The sequence below is a fragment of the Hemibagrus wyckioides genome, linkage group LG29 (assembly GCF_019097595.1).
Source record: "Hemibagrus wyckioides isolate EC202008001 linkage group LG29, SWU_Hwy_1.0, whole genome shotgun sequence".
In the NCBI taxonomy this organism is placed as follows: Eukaryota; Metazoa; Chordata; class Actinopteri; order Siluriformes; family Bagridae; genus Hemibagrus; species Hemibagrus wyckioides.
In genome coordinates this window covers 15927337-15944427 of record NC_080738.1, presented here as the reverse complement: position 1 = coordinate 15944427, position 17091 = coordinate 15927337, and the positions used below count along the sequence as shown (strand labels likewise).

Here is a 17091-nt window from a genome sequence, read left to right as displayed (position 1 = left end):
CACGTTCACGTGATAATGTTTATAGTTTAATATTCACACGTTCATGTGATAATGTTTATAGTTTAATATTCACACGTTCATGTGATAATGTTTATAGTTTAATATTCACACGTTCACGTGATAATGTTTATAGTTTAATATTCACACGTTCATGTGATAATGTTTATAGTTTAATATTCACACGTTCACGTGATAATGTTTATAGTTTAATATTCACACGTTCATGTGATAATGTTTATAGTTTAATATTCACACGTTCACGTGATAATGTTTATAGTTTAATATTCACACGTTCACGTGATAATGTTTATAGTTTAATATCCACACGTTCATGTGATAATGTTTATAGTTTAATATTCACACGTTCACGTGATAATGTTTATAGTTTAATATCCACACGTTCATGTGATAATGTTTATAGTTTAATATTCACACGTGATAATGTTTATAGTTTAATATTCACACGTTTACGTGATAATGTTTATAGTTTAATATTCACACGTTCACGTGATAATGTTTATAGTTTAATATCCACACGTTCATGTGATAATGTTTATAGTTTAATATTCACACGTTCACGTGATAATGTTTATAGTTTAATATTCACACGTGATAATGTTTATAGTTTAATATTCACACGTTCACGTGATAATGTTTATAGTTTAATATTCACACGTTTACGTGATAATGTTTATAGTTTAATATTCACACGTTCACGTGATAATGTTTATAGTTTAATATTCACACGTTCACGTGATAATGTTTATAGTTTAATATCCACACGTTCACGTGATAATGTTTATAGTTTAATATTCACACGTTCACGTGATAATGTTTATAGTTTAATATTCACACGTGATAATGTTTATAGTTTAATATTCACACGTTCACGTGATAATGTTTATAGTTTAATATTCACACGTTTACGTGATAATGTTTATAGTTTAATATCCACACGTTCACGTGATAATGTTTATAGTTTAATATTCACACGTTCACGTGATAATGTTTATAGTTTAATATTCACACGTGATAATGTTTATAGTTTAATATTCACACGTTCACGTGATAATGTTTATAGTTTAATATTCACACGTTTACGTGATAATGTTTATAGTTTAATATCCACACGTTCACGTGATAATGTTTATAGTTTAATATTCACACGTTCACGTGATAATGTTTATAGTTTAATATTCACACGCTCACGTGAAGAGGACAAAGAGAGGGATGAGTAACGGCACTGAGTCTAAACAACTTCACTGAAAAATCATCATCTGACAGATCCTGAGGAAGAGAGAGAGAGAGAGAGAGAGAGAGAGGAAGAGAGGGAAAAAGAGTGTGTGTGTGTGTGAGAGAGAGAAAGAGAGGGAAAAAGAATGTGTGTGTGTGTGTGTGTGTGAGAGAGAGAGAGAGAGAGAGAGAGACGGAAAAAGAGTGTGTGTGTGTGTGTGTGTGTGTGAGTGTGTGTGAGAGAGAGAGAGAGAGACTGGTGAAAAAAACATTAATCTAATGTTTACTTATAAAACAACAAGGGCAAACACCACAAACACACAAACACACACCATTCTCTCTCTTTCTCTCACACACACACACATTCTCTCTCACACACACATACACACACAGTCTCTCTCTCTCTCTTTCTCTCTCTCACACACACTTTCTCAAACACAGACTCAAGTTCATGACTCAAGTTGGATCAGACGTGTATATCGTCTCTAAAAGACACAGGAGTGATAATCACAGGGTACGATAGGCTGTGAAGCACTCACGACACCATTCTATTATCACTGTCCTCCCTGCGGAGTGCGCACTTCAGCTCTAAACCCCTGGACACACAGTGAACACTGTGGGAAATGTCAGAGACAGCAGATCGTTGCCTTTGGGGTTTTTTTGCATTGCAAATTGCTCACACTTCCTGTCTGACGAGGTCAGATCTACTTCCTGTGTGTGTGTGTGTGGGGAGGGGGTGAGGGCAGGTGAAGGGGTAATACCCCTGAACCTACACTAACGCTCAGCAGTGCATGGGACAGAGACTGAAATGAGACAATTTTGTAAATCTTTTTGGGCGAAAAAGTTTCAGAATGTCTCACAATTCGAGCTGAATGATGACAGGTGCAGGGGAGGGGTGATTTGATTTCGGAGGAGTTAGTGTCTTACTCAACACCTACAGTTCGACCAAGCAACACTCATAACTATACTTATACAAGACTGTGCTCACACACACACACACACACACACACACTGAAGTGAGAGATATCATGTAACCCTTCATTAGCTCCAGACGACTCGTCAGAGTGACACCCGCAGCTTCTGAGTGATTACCAAATGACCTTCATAAATATTGTTTTGTCATGTCATAATGACACACACACCAAAGACACACACACACCAAAGACACATATACACACACACCAGAAAGAAACACACACCAAAAAGACACACACACATACCAAAAAGACACACACACATACCAAAAAGACACACACACATACCAAAAAGACACACACACATACCAAAAAGACACACACACATACCAAAAAGACACACACACCAAAAAGACACACACACATACCAAAAAGACACACACACATACCAAAAAGACACACACACCAAAAAGACACACACACACACACTAAAAAGACACACACACACAAATATTCCAGCTCAGTTTCTACTTTTACAATAACAAATCCAAGAAATTAGACAAAGCGGAAAAGGTAGGTATAGTTAGCAAATGGAATTCTTCACTCTTTCCTTTCCAATTTGTTCATTTGTTTTCATTTTTTGTTATTTTGTTTTCCAATTTTTTTATTTTGGTTTTCCAATTTTTTTATTTTGGTTTTCAATTTTTTATTTTGTTTTCTGATTTGTTATTTTGTTTTCAGATTTGTTATTTTGTTTTCAGATTTGTTATTTTGTTTTCAGATTTTTTATTTTGTTTTCTGATTTGTTATTTTGTTTTCAGATTTGTTATTTTGTTTTCAGATTTTTTATTTTGTTTTCTGATTTGTTATTTTGTTTTCAGATTTTTTATTTTGTTTTCTGATTTGTTATTTTGTTTTCAGATTCTTTATTTTGTTTTCTGATTTTTTATTTTGTTTTCAGATTCTTTATTTTGTTTTCAGATTTTTTATTTTGTTTTCAGATTTTTTATTTTGTTTTCAGATTCTTTATTTTGTTTTCAGATTTTTTATTTTGTTTTCAGATTCTTTATTTTGTTTTCAGATTTTTTATTTTGTTTTCAGATTTTTTATTTTGTTTTCAGATTTTTTATTTTGTTTTCAGATTCTTTATTTTGTTTTCTGATTTTTTATTTTGTTTTCTGATTTGTTATTTTGTTCTGCACTTCTAGGCCACTGTACAGTTTTATCACTGTACACTGTTACCAACCTTATACTTTCATCTGATTGGTTAAAGGAAACTCCTGAAGTTTTAAACACTTGAAGAGATTTTTGCCTTCAATTCACATAAAGTCAGATTTTATAATTCTGTTGATTTCAATTAAAATAATATTAATAACTAATTAATTCCCCATACAGAGTGATAAAACTAACACACACACACCCTGTCAGACAGAACCATAAACACACACTAAATAAAGTAGCTCACAGATACACCCTCTCTCTCTCTCTCTCTCTCTAATTTTGTCTCTCTCTCGCTCATTTTGTCTCTCTCTCTCGCTCATTTTGTCTCTCTCTCTCCCTTTCTTCCCCTCTCTCTCTCTCTCTCTCTCTCTCTCTCACACACACACACACACAGAATCAAATTTTAGCATGTGAGCAAGTATTTGTTTTTCCACATATTTGTAGCTGCAGGATTACATTAGTCACTGCATTTCTTTATCAGCTGACACTGTCATTCATAACCACACACACACACGTACACACACACACACGTACACACACACGTACACACACACGTACACACACACATATACACACGTACACACACACATATACACACGTACACACACACATATACACACGTACACACACACATATACACACGTACACACACACATATACACACGTACACACACACACACACACATACACACGTACACAATGGAGCTTTAGCTCAGCCTGATTTGCATCTTCAGGGAGAAAGGGGATAAAATGTCACTCCTCTGGCAGATTACATAGCGTCTGTGTTCCTGGAGTGTGTGCTGCTCTGAAGGACAGAGGAAGTGTGTGTGTGTGTGTGTGTGTGTGTGTGTGTACCACATAAAGGAAAAGAAGGAGTATTTCTATTTAAGGAAGATGCTCTACTTTAGAGAAACTCATTTCTCTTAGTCTTAAACATCTACATACATCACACACACACACACACACACACACACACACCTGAGACACAAAAGTGGATGTTCATGCTGTATGGATGGTATTAACAGACTCAGACTCAGATATGTAGGCTAGGACACATGGGGAGATGTTCTCCTGAATCCAGTGGAAGTATCCTGAGGCTGGAGTGAGGATTCAGTGAGAGTTTTCCGGATTGGGAGTGAGCAGCTCTCTCAGGAAGCGCTCGAGTTACAGAAGTGCAGGAGTTCTGCTAAAATCAGGTCTGGATCGATCCCTTCGACACGGAGCTACGTCTCTCTGAACATTCTCATGAGGATTCCTGAATCCTGGCGCTCACACTCCTCAGAATTTCTATTCATATGAATAATACACTCTATGTAGAGCTCGTAAGACAGGAAGTGTTTGGCAAATATTCTGTGCTTTTTTCATTAGCCCCTCACTGATGACATCATCAAAAGAGCGCCAGCCAATCGCACACAGGCTCTCGGTGTGCCACCACATCTCTCACACACTCCGTTTCCGTCCATCTTCATTCGCACCATGAGCTCACACCTCTACTGCGGTCAGGGGCTGCGTCCCGATCCGCCGCACGACGTGAAGCACGGGGTTGTGTCCCAAACGTGTTTATTATAAATTTAGGACACGCGGTTTAGTTAGGGTTCAGTCGCCGCTAGTACCACGGTCCAGTCGTGAATTCAGACTTTCAGACTCACGCGGATAAAGTCACGAGGCGGAGTCGGGTTACGGAGGTCTTTGTGCGGTGAAACCGAGGACATGGAGCAGGTGTAAATTATTCACTGCCCTACAGAGGGTGTGTGTGTGTGTGTGTGTGTGTGTGTGTGTTCAGTATTAACACACTCAACAGCAGACAGGAAGTTTGGTCAGATTCGACACAACTGACACTGAAATGTCCGACATTCAGGATGACAAAGTGACGTCACAGTCAAACAACTCAAACAACCCTGTCCTGATGAGCTGAGGGAACTCATTTGATTAAAACACGCCTCCAGCCAATAAAATCTCTTATGCTAATTAGGGGGCTTCATTAGAGGGCAAGAAAGAAACCGGTTCTAGAATGAGTTTTACACAGGGTCTAGAAGCCTCTTGTAACAAAATGTGTTTCAAATGCATGTTCTAGAATGCATTACAGCGTTTACCCAGGTTCTAGAATGCATCAAAGAGTGTAAAAGGGTTCCAGAATGCATTACAGTATTTAACCGGGTTCTAGAATGCACTACAGTGTTTAACCAGGTTCTAGAATGCATTACAGTGTTTAACCAGGTTCTAGAATGTTTAACCAAGTTCTAGAATGTATCACAGTGTTCAACCGGGTTCTAGACCACAATATAGTGTTTAACTGGGTTCTAGAATGCATTACAGTGTTTATCCGGGTTCTAGAATGAATAACATTATTTAACCGGGTTCTAAAATGCAATACAGTGTTTAGCTAGGTTCTAGAAAGCATCACAGTATTCAACCAAGTTCTAGACCACAATATTACTAGTGTTTAACTGGGTTCTAGAATGCATCATAGTGTTTATCCGGGTTCTAGAATGCACTACAGTGTTTAACCAGGTTCTAGAATGCATTTCAGTGTTTAACTTGATTCTAGAATGCAATGCAGTGTTTAACTGGGTTCTAGAATGCATTACACTGTTTAACTGGGTTCTATAATGTTTAACCAGGTTCTAGAATGCATCACAGTGTTCAACTGAGTTCAAGACCACAATATAGTGTTTAACTGGGTTCTAGAATGCATCACAGTGTTTAACTGGGTTCTAGAATGCACTACAGTGTTTAACTGGGTTCTAGAATGCAATGCAGTGTTTGACCAGGTTCTAGAATGCATTACAGTGTTTAGCCAGGTTCTAGACTGCAGTGCATTGTTTCAACGAGTTTTAGAATGTTTAACCATGTTCTAGAACGCATTTAGCCTGTATCTAGAATGCACTTCAAACACGTTGCTCAGTGTGTTCAATGCACTGTAATGAGAATGGGCTTTAAAATATAGTATAGTAGGCTCTTTTAACCAAACTCTGGAACATACAGAACTTTCACAACATTATTTTAAAAAAAGCTCCTAGCATGGGTTTAATCAGGTTCTAAAGCTGACTTCAAGTAAGTTACTTAATGTGTTTGATGAGGTTCTAGAGCACACTTTATACAATGTGCTTACATGGGTTCTAGATCAAAATGTAAACAAGTAAGAAGTGCAGCACTGTCTTTATTCAGGTTCTAGAATGCACTTCAGACACATTGGTCTAGAATGCAAACTTGTCAAAATAAAAGGAGAGAACCCAACCTCTGAATGGAACACACTTCATTTCCTGCTGAATGGAACATGACAAGCTTCGAGACCTCATTTGCATAAAACACAAATTTAGCCAATGAGCTTTCACCTGTTAATCAGGTTCAGAGTGAAGTGACATGAAGACGGGAAAACAGCTCCAGGTTCTCCGTTTCTGTCCCCCGAGTGATGGCTTACAGAACGCCGAGACACGAGAACATGAGAACACCACCTGTCACCTGCTCCCACCGTCTCCATAGCAACCAGGAGAGGCCAGAGGTCACAGCTTTAGGCAGCAGACACAAGCAGCAGTTTATCTCTACAGCAGGACAATAATGCTGAGGCTGAAGTGAGCTCAGGTTCCAGAGGACGCTGTAAAACACACCCTGCACACTGGGAGAACACATCTCACTTCACACAGGTTCTAGAATGCTCTGGAATGTTCAGCATTTCCCCAGACTCGACTCACACATGCCACAGAAATCACTTTCACAAACCGTAACCTCAAGATCAAGAAGAGAGCCTTTCTTGAGTAAACAGGTTCTAGAGGACTCTTTTAAGTCTATTTCTAAATCACTCTTTAACCAGAACCCATGTTATACAAATTCTCTGTATGATTATTGAGGTTCTAGAATCAATTCTGAACAAGTTAAACAATAAGTTTAAATGGGTTCTAGAATGTGATCTGAACAAGTTCATCAATAGATTTAATCATGTACTAGAATGCAAACAGATTAAACAATGCGTTTAATTGGGTTCTAGAATGAAGTTTCAGAATGTGTTTAAATGCGTTCTAGAATGCAATCTGAGCAGGATACAGGATGTGTTTAAATGCGTTCTAGAATGCACTCTGAGCAGGATACAGGATGTGTTTAAATGCGTTCTAGAATGCACTCTGAGCAGGCTACAGGATGTGTTTAAATGCGTTCTAGAATGCAATCTGAGCAGGATACAGGATGTGTTTAAATGCGTTCTAGAATGCACTCTGAGCAGGATACAGGATGTGTTTAAATGCGTTCTAGAATGCAATCTGAGCAGGATACAGGATGTGTTTAAATGCGTTCTAGAATGCACTCTGAGCAGGATACAGGATGTGTTTAAATGGGTTCTAGAATGCACTCTGAGCAGGATACAGGATGTGTTTAAATGCGTTCTAGAATGCACTCTGAGCAGGCTACAGGATGTGTTTAAATGGGTTCTAGAATGCACTCTGAGCAGGATACAGGATGTGTTTAAATGCGTTCTAGAATGCACTCTGAGCAGGCTACAGGATGTGTTTAAATGCGTTCTAGAATGCACTCTGAGCAGGCTACAGGATGTGTTTAAATGCGTTCTAGAATGCACTCTGAGCAGGATACAGGATGTGTTTAAATCCGTTCTAGAATGCACTCTGAGCAGGATACAGGATGTGTTTAAATCCGTTCTAGAATGCACTCTGAGCAGGCTACAGGATGTGTTTAAATGGGTTCTAGAATGCACTCTGAGCAGGCTACAGGATGTGTTTAAATGGGTTCTAGAATGCACTCTGAACAGGTTCATCAATAGTTTTTTAGAATGCAAATAATAATAGGTACTAGAAAGCAGATTAATCAAAGAGTTCTCCAAGTTTTTAGGACTTTAAACTAATTCTAACAGATGCCTAGTTCAGGTTCTAAATTCCAGAATATTCGTTACACTGTGTGTGTGTGTGTGTGTGTGTGAGTGTGTGTGTGTTAGAAAAGGGCGAGACACCTTTCACCTGCTCTCACTGTCGCCACGGTAATTGCTAAATGTCAGAGGTCTTAGCTTAAGGCTAAAAAACTTGCGTGACTCGTTTCATTTTCCTCAACCGCAGACCGGAGAACCCTGAGCACGAGACCCCTGAGCACGAGACCCCTGAGCACAAGAACCCTGAGCACGAAAACCCTGAGCACGAGAACCCTGAGCACGAGAACCCTGAGCACGAGAACCCTGAGCACGAGGTCAGAGAAGGAGAACCTTTCCTCTCCTGCAGATTACAGGACATGTGCTTAGAGAAGACAACAAGGCCACTCACTCAACGCTCTCTACCTCCTCCCCCACAGAGAACCACAGAGCGCTTCAGTTAGGAAAAGTGTGAGTGTGTGTATGAGAGAGAGAGAGAGAGAGAGAGAGAGAGAGAGCACAGTCAAACGAGTGCAAACTGCCCACTCAGAAAAAGAGGCTCAGGCCATTATAATAAATCAGATTAACAGGTCAGTGGAGAGAGAGAGAGAGAGAGAGAGAGAGAGAGAGATGAAAAGACAGATATAGGAATTATAAACAGATTGAAAATGCTTATTTTACAAGTAAAATGGAGAGTGTGTGTGTGTGTGTGTGTGTGTGAGTGTGTGTGTGTGTGTGTGAGTGTGTGAGTGTGTGTGTGTGTGTGTGTGAGTGTGTGTGTGAGTGTGTGTGTGAGTGTGTGTGTGAGTGTGTGCGTTCTTCTATCCTCTGGACAATTCTAAAAATGGACACAAATCCAAATGAACACTATAAGCACAACAAGACGTATATTTTCCTGACTGGAACGCAGATGAGCAGTTCTAGAGCGCACTGAACGTGTTTAGTCAGGTTCTAGAGCGCACTGAACGTGTTTAGTCAGGTTCTAGAGCGCACTGAACGTGTTTAATCAGGTTCTAGAGCACCCTGACGTGTTCAGTCAGGTTCTAGAGCGCACTCGGAGCGTCAGAATGTTAGAGAACGTGTTTAATCAGGTTCTGGACATAGTTATGTGAAAAACTACAAATTTTTTCATAACTCATCCTGTACTAGTTTTCCATCATCTAATGGAATGCGCTCTAGAACCCTGGGGGGCGTGTCTTCCTCAGCAGATAGTAGCAGTTCACTAGCATCTCTGTGTGTGTGTGTGTGTGTGTGTGTGTGTGTGCTCTGACTTCCTGTTTCATATGGAAACACATCAACACATGGAATCTCGAGCTGGAATCTCTAACTGAACCTGGAGGCTTGAGTGAATCCGGTTCTATGTCACCACGATCTCCAAGAACATTCTAGAACCCTAATGTGGAACTTGGGGAAATAAGCAGAATCTATAGAGGTAACTGTAGTGTACAATGTACAATGCAGTGCATTCTAGACCAAACGGGCAGGTTACAGCAGCGTAGAACCACATCCCTCATGCAAGCTTGTGTGTGTGTGTGTGTGTGTGTGTGTGTGTGTCTAAACCTCTACTGTGTTACCACACTGACTAAAGCAGTTGAGCAGGTTAGTGCTTGTGGCACGTTACACTTCCTTATTGCACTCACTCTCTCTCACTCTCTCTCTCTTTCACACACACACACACACACACACACACAGATGACAACGTGGCAGATTTGCATGCAGGCAGGTGATGTCGTGACGATAAAACCCCTCATCATACAGTCAAGTCACAAACTCAGACTTCATTACAGTTTCTGAGATTTTTCACCACAACACAATCAGAAGATCTGGGGTTCTGTGAGAGATCCCGCTTCGTATCGGAGCCTGTGATTGGTTGATACAAACCAGGTGCTCTCAGGTATCCTGTAGACATCACTAGCGAGCTAAACTCATCATTCTCTAACCGCATTTCACCGACAGATCTAACAGATCCGCTTTTTTGTAAATGAAACAAAATATACAGCTCTCATATTCTCTCTTCTACCGTTCTCTGTGTTCTACCATTTAGAGGAGTCTCTCTTCTACCGTTCTCTGCGTTCTACCGTTTAGAGGAGTCTCTCTTCTACCATTCTCTGTGTTCTACCGTTTAGAGGAGTCTCTCTTCTACCGTTCTCTGTGTTCTACCGTTTAGAGGAGTCTCTCTTCTACCATTCTCTGTGTTCTACCGTTTAGAGGAGTCTCTCTTCTACCGTTCTCTGCGTTCTACCGTTTAGAGGAGTCTCTCTTCTACCATTCTCTGTGTTCTACCGTTTAGAGGAGTCTCTCTTCTACCATTCTCTATGTTCTACCATTTAGAGGAGTCTCTCTTCTACCGTTCTCTATGTTCTACCATTTAGAGGAGTCTCTCTTCTACCGTTCTCTATGTTCTACCGTTTAGAGGAGTCTCTCTTCTACCGTTCTCTGTGTTCTACCGTTTAGAGGAGTCTCTCTTCTACTGTTCTCTGTGTTCTACCGTTTAGAGGAGTCTCTCTTCTACTGTTCTCTGTGTTCTACCGTTTAGAGGAGTGTCTCTTCTACTGTTCTCTGTGTTCTACCGTTTAGAGGAGTCTCACTTCTACTGTTCTCTGTGTTCTACCGTTTAGAGGAGTCTCTCTTCTACTGTTCTCTGTGTTCTACCGTTTAGAGGAGTCTCACTTCTACTGTTCTCTGTGTTCTACCGTTTAGAGGAGTCTCTCTTCTACTGTTCTCTGTGTTCTACCGTTTAGAGGAGTCTCTCTTCTACTGTTCTCTGTGTTCTACCGTTTAGAGGAGTCTCTCTTCTACTGTTCTCTGTGTTCTACCGTTTAGAGGAGTCTCTCTTCTACTGTTCTCTGTGTTCTACCGTTTAGAGGAGTCTCTCTTCTACTGTTCTCTGTGTTCTACCGTTTAGAGGAGTCTCTCTTCTACTGTTCTCTGTGTTCTACCGTTTAGAGGAGTCTCTCTTCTACTGTTCTCTGTGTTCTACCGTTTAGAGGAGTCTCTCTTCTACTATTTTGACTTAATATCTCAAACGTCAAACTTTTTCCTTAAAAACTTCTTTAATTTCGACAAAATATCAAAATCCTGACTCAATCGTCTCATCCTTTAGATCTATTATCTCTGCATTCTAACTGGTCTGAATTATTTTACTTTTTATCTCCAACATTAGACTTCGAATTATCTCAAATATTTTCACTTACATTCCAGATTTTCTTTATTTTTGGCAGCACCGTTATGTCAACGTTTATTAACTAAAATATCCGACCTATTTACTCAGGAACAACATAAAGAAAAATGTTTAATTAAACAATAAAAAATGTTTTATAATAAAATAAAATTAATTTTTACCTCAGTATGTTTACTTAAATAATAAAATTATTTTTTTCCTTAATGTGTTTACTTAAATAAAAAAAATATTTTTTACCTCAATACGTTTACTTAAATAATATAAATATTTTACCTCAGTATGTTTACTTAAATAATAAAACATTTTTTACCTCAGTATGTTTACTTAAATAATAAATATTTTACCTCAGTATGTTTACTTAAATAATATAAATATTTTACCTCAGTATGTTTACTTAAATAATAAAACATTTTTTACCTCAGTATGTTTACTTAAATAATAAATATTTTACCTCAGTATGTTTACTTAAATAATAAATATTTTACCTCAGTATGTTTACTTAAATAATATAAATATTTTACCTCAGTATGTTTACTTAAATAATAAAACATTTTTTACCTCAATATGTTTACTTAAATAATAAATATTTTACCTCAGTATGTTTACTTAAATAATAAATATTTTACCTCAGTATGTTTACTTAAATAATATAAATATTTTACCTCAGTATGTTTACTTAAATAATAAAACATTTTTTACCTCAATATGTTTACTTAAATAATAAAAATATTTTATCTCAATACGTTTTAATTAAATCATAAAAATATGTTTTACCTCAAAAGGCTACTTAAATTATAAAAAATTATTTAAAAATAAGTTAAACTTAAAAACTCAAAAGTTCTAGCCAAAAAATAAGTAATAAATATGTCACAATCAATCTAAATAAATAAACAAATAAAACTTAAAAATAAAAAAATAAAAAATAATAAAAGGTTTTCCTGGACTTCAATGCAGACAGGATGTTACGGAATGTCAGTAGTTTATTTTTTTACTAAAAAAGAAACAACAAAGAAAAAAAGGATGTTTAATAAACAAACAAACAAACAAATAGATAAGTAAACAAATCAATAAAATAAACAATAAACAAATAGATAAGTAAATAAATAAATAAATGTGTGTTGTGTATGATGAAAATATATTGTTATATTTTGTCACATGGCACATGAAGTGTGTGTGTGTGTGTGTGTGTGTGTGTGAAGGCACTTACAGATGCAGCATGAAGTACAAAACCACCACACTCTTTCTTACAACACCCCCGATCCCCGTTCCCCATCATCTGTGACCTTTGACCTTAACTGAGTGTTTGCTGATGCAGAATGTGGGAAGAAAAACCTCTACAGCGTTACAGCGTGTTCCACTTACACACATCCCGCCTCCCTCGGACCTAATCTCACTTTCAGTTTCACTGGAGAGCCCTGCTCTCGTAATCTGAGGTCTGTCAGACAAATGTGGGTTTATGATAAAAATAAAGAAAAAATGAAGTGGTTTCCTGAACCGTGAATCTCGTGTGTGTGATTGCACCTCAGAGAGGAAGCTGCACTTTAGTGTCATATCCTGATTTGGAGAAAATTATTACTTAAATAACTGAATACTGATCACTCGAGTCTCCGTGTACGCTCAGGAAAATGAACAGGTTTCCTCTTTTAACAGCAGCTCGAGGGACTGGCTTTAAAATAGTGCACCTGGCAACCTGAAAACTTTTCATTACTAGTTAAGTGTTAATCACCCTCAAATCAAACGCCCCCTAAACCGTCATTAATCAGCCTCGTACTTGTCGATTGATTTTAAAGTCTGTATTCTGAAGACCTCATAGCTTTGTAGAGCAAAACTCCAGACACCAGAACAACAGCTGGTTATATTTGGGGGTAAATAACAGCGAGGCTGCAAATGTTCTGCTTTTAAACTGAATCTTTTCTCCAAAAGAAACAGGATTTCTTCAGAGACGTATTCACACTCCTAACTCTAATCAGTTTTCACATATACATTACTGCACAGGGAAATTCTTTCTTCAAATATCCTATCCTCAGGGGTTGGGGGGTCAGAGCGCAGGGTCAACCATGATACAGTACCCCCAGAGCAGGGGGAGAGTTGGGGGCCTTGCTCAAGGGCCCAAAAGTGGCAGATCTTCCGGTTAACCATCCAGAGCCTTAACGACTTGAGCTAGCACCGCCCCCATGGTTCACTAATAACTCTAATTATTTTAGTAAATATATGAGGAGCAACAAAAACTTCCTTCATTTTCATTTACACGTGGAAACAAACACCGTTCCTGTTTTTCCCCAAACATACTAACAAGATTTATCACTGATCTCCATGACGACCAAACACTAATACACATTACATAATAAATATTCTAATAATGCAGCTCGTCCACTGCAGGGGCGCTGGTGGCTCAGGGGTAGGTTTCTCTTCTGCCATGCAGAAGGACCGGGTTCGATTCCCAGCCAGTGCCCAAACCCCAGCCACTGGATACAGTGCCGGTCCCAAGCCCGGATAAAAATGGGAGGGCTGCGTCAGGAAGCGCATCCGGGGTAAAACCTGTGCCAAGTTGTTGTGCAGACCAGTTGGTTCACACAGGTAGGGAGCAGCCGAAAGAACAACAACAACAACAACAGCTCATCCACTGCAGAGCACCGGCCACCGCTCTCACTCTTCCTGTAGGGCGCCATTACTTTTGCTTGCCATTTGTTGATTAAACAAACTTTATTACTAAGGTTTGTACCTTAAATCTCTTTGCAATCTGTTATAATCTGTAGTGTTTGTTAGTAAATATGTGATCCCCAAAGATAAACAAAATTCTATTGTTTTGTTCTATTCCTGTTTGTTTGTTTGTTTGAATAAAACATGCCGGAAAGGTTCACCGGGCATCTGAGTGTAACAGGAAGCGGTCAGTGGTACTGCAGTGAATTTAAATCCAGCTCCATTTGCTTACATTTGAGGAAATCTACACGAGTACAAATATCAACCGAATGAGACACCGCATGAGTGGAGAAGTGTCGCAGGTGTCGAAATGTCCGAAATGTTTACTGGTTCCTGTTATTCAAAAACAAAAACAACACTATTTTAGCCACGCCCACTCCTGACCCAAAGAGAGAATGGACTCACCAGATTGAACACCGTCTCCACGATGTCTCGGTTTGTGACTTCTCCCGCCTCGATGAGACCCTCCAGCACGGCGAACTTCATCCGGATGCCCCTGATGGGCACGGTGGGCGTGATGCCCCCTCCACCAGGGGGCGCTTTCTCCTCCGCCATAGCAGGTGAGACACCTGTTCCTCTTCAAGGTGACTCGGGTTTAAATATGCACCTTCGATTAAACTCAGCGTTTCGAAGAGAAGCCTTAAAAGTCGGTCTCCATCAAGTGCTGCTGGACTTCTGGGGGAGGGAAAAAAAACGGGTGGCATTACAGGTGAGATTACAGGTGAGATTACAGGTGATATTAGACAGCTCACGCGCAGACGCTCCAGCACTTATAAGGAAGTCTATAATGAGGAGAGCTACAACTTAGTGCTAAAGAGTGCTTCAAATAAACAACACGAATAACAGTTATTGAGGAAATACTGAAGTAGGAAAGACTTTGGAAAGGTTTGTTGTTTAGACAGACAGGAAACTAAGCTTCACCTCTTCTTCTTCTTCTTCTTCGGAGCAGGATAATGAGCGCTCTCTCTCTCTCTCTCTCTCTCTCTTTCTGTGACAGCTAAAAGCACTCCGAAAAGGGAACTGAAATCCTCCGCGGCTCCTACAAGTGCTCCGTGGCGCGCTGGCAATTTCTTCTCGGAGTTTATCTATCTTTTCTTTCCTTCACAGCGCCATCTCTTCCTGAAACGCTCGGCTCCGGCTAGCCGCCGCCATGACAGTGTGTGCAAGTGGGTGAGCGAGCGCGAGCGCGAGCGCATGCGCATGCGCAGTGCAGGTCCGAGCGGAGCTGTGCGGGGATCAGGTGTGCTTGCAGGTACACAGCGCTCGTGCTGCTAATGCTAATGCTAATGCTGTGGGACACTTCACACTCACAACACACTGGGGAAGACTTTACTACTAATAATAATAATTAAGCTCATTAAATTGGGGTTTTATTCATATTATATTAGTGAATATATAAACGACGTGTTTGTGTTTTTTTTTTATTTCTTTTGTTTTCCATTAAATGACCTGCTGAAAATGATCCATCCATTATTTATTATTAAATTATTACACTTTTTAAGTTTATTTCTTATCATTTGTCGTAACAAAATAAAAACAGTAATTATAGGGGGAAAAAATCAGAAATTATAAACAATTTAAACTGACCCGAATCTAACTCAAATACCTAAATGTTTATTTAATACGGAACATTATTTAATAAAATAAAAATAAATAAATAATTACATTTGCTGCAAGATTTTTGTACCCTTTTATATTATGACCTGCATCATTTTGGCCAATAAATAAATTAATTAATAAATAAAAGTAAACAGACAGTAGTAATAATTATTTATTTTACACAAACATTATTATATTATTAATTATGGCATTTCTAGTTGGTTGTTGATCATAGTAGTATTTCTAAAATACTAATTAAAAATGTTAAATGTGATGTAAATATATTCAAATATTTTTTTCTTATAGCACATTGTTACTGTGGTAAGTAATAATAATAATAATAATTATATTATATATTAAAATTTGTCATTTATTTTTATATTAATTATTACCAAATAAATAACTAATTAAATGACTAATAAAAGTATTAGTAATAATTTATTATCACAATATTATCCTATTATATATTACATACATCTGTTATATAATTCTATTATTGAAAAATATGTTATTAATTTATATATTATATTAATTTATTATTAATCATTTATTGTGTCATACATAACAAAAATAAATATTATTCTTTACAGCAGTTTAGGATTTTTATTTTTATTTTGTGCAAACTTAAAGGTGCTTTAGACAGAGCAATTATATAAACTGAGATTATCAAATAGATTGAAATATTTAAAGTGATGGAAAAAAAATAATAAATAAGAACAAAAGTGTGTCTAAATTCAGCATTGGATAAATAGTTATAAATAATCTAGAAAATATGTAATGTGTTATTTTTTTTTTGTTTTGTTTTGTTTTGTTTTTAGCTTCTATTTTTATTCTGCCACATGACACCGCTAAATAGAGATTTCCTCACTCTGTTAATCACTGAATTAATGAACAGTTGATATAAACCCAGGCAGAAGATCAGGAGGCGTGGAGGAGTCCGGCGTGTTTGTGTAATTTTTACCCGCCGCTCCTGCAGAGTCCCGTGACGTGGCACGTGTGTGTCATCATACACTCCCTCAGTGAGAAGCTCCTGGTGTGGTTACCAAGGCGACAGCCCCTGGGACCTCACAAACAAGAGCAAATATGTGACGACGGTTTTACAGATCACTAACTTTCGCAGCAGAGGTGCTCACTTTCATTAGCGCAAAACACTGCATAGGTTACAGATTACATTCTAACGAGGAATCTGGGAAGGGCATCATGGGGGGACGTATCATTGGTAGACATGCCAAGGTTGATGTGGAAAATAACCTCCATCCCAGTGTACACCACTGACCACCAACAACAACCGGGACCACCTCTGTGGCGTCCCATCTGGGGTATTTTCCTGGGACAAGGCTCCGGGTTTCACCGCAACCCTGACCAGCTAATGAATAAATGAACAAACGGATGAATAA

General features: G+C 38.4%; 1 protein-coding gene across 1 annotated transcript in view; it reads right to left on the bottom strand.

Annotated features, from left to right (window-relative positions):
* Window positions 1–15275, bottom strand: part of lrba (LPS responsive beige-like anchor protein) — a 226494-nt gene extending 211219 nt beyond the window's left edge. The window contains exons 1-2 of the mRNA XM_058384588.1: window positions 15017–15275; window positions 14501–14770 (exon numbers count right to left, since the gene is read on the bottom strand). Of these exons, the coding sequence (XP_058240571.1) occupies window positions 14501–14650 (150 nt within the window). The 5' untranslated portion in view covers window positions 14651–14770; window positions 15017–15275. The remainder of the gene's footprint in view (window positions 1–14500; window positions 14771–15016) is intronic.
* Between the last annotated feature and the right edge of the window lie 1816 nt (window positions 15276–17091).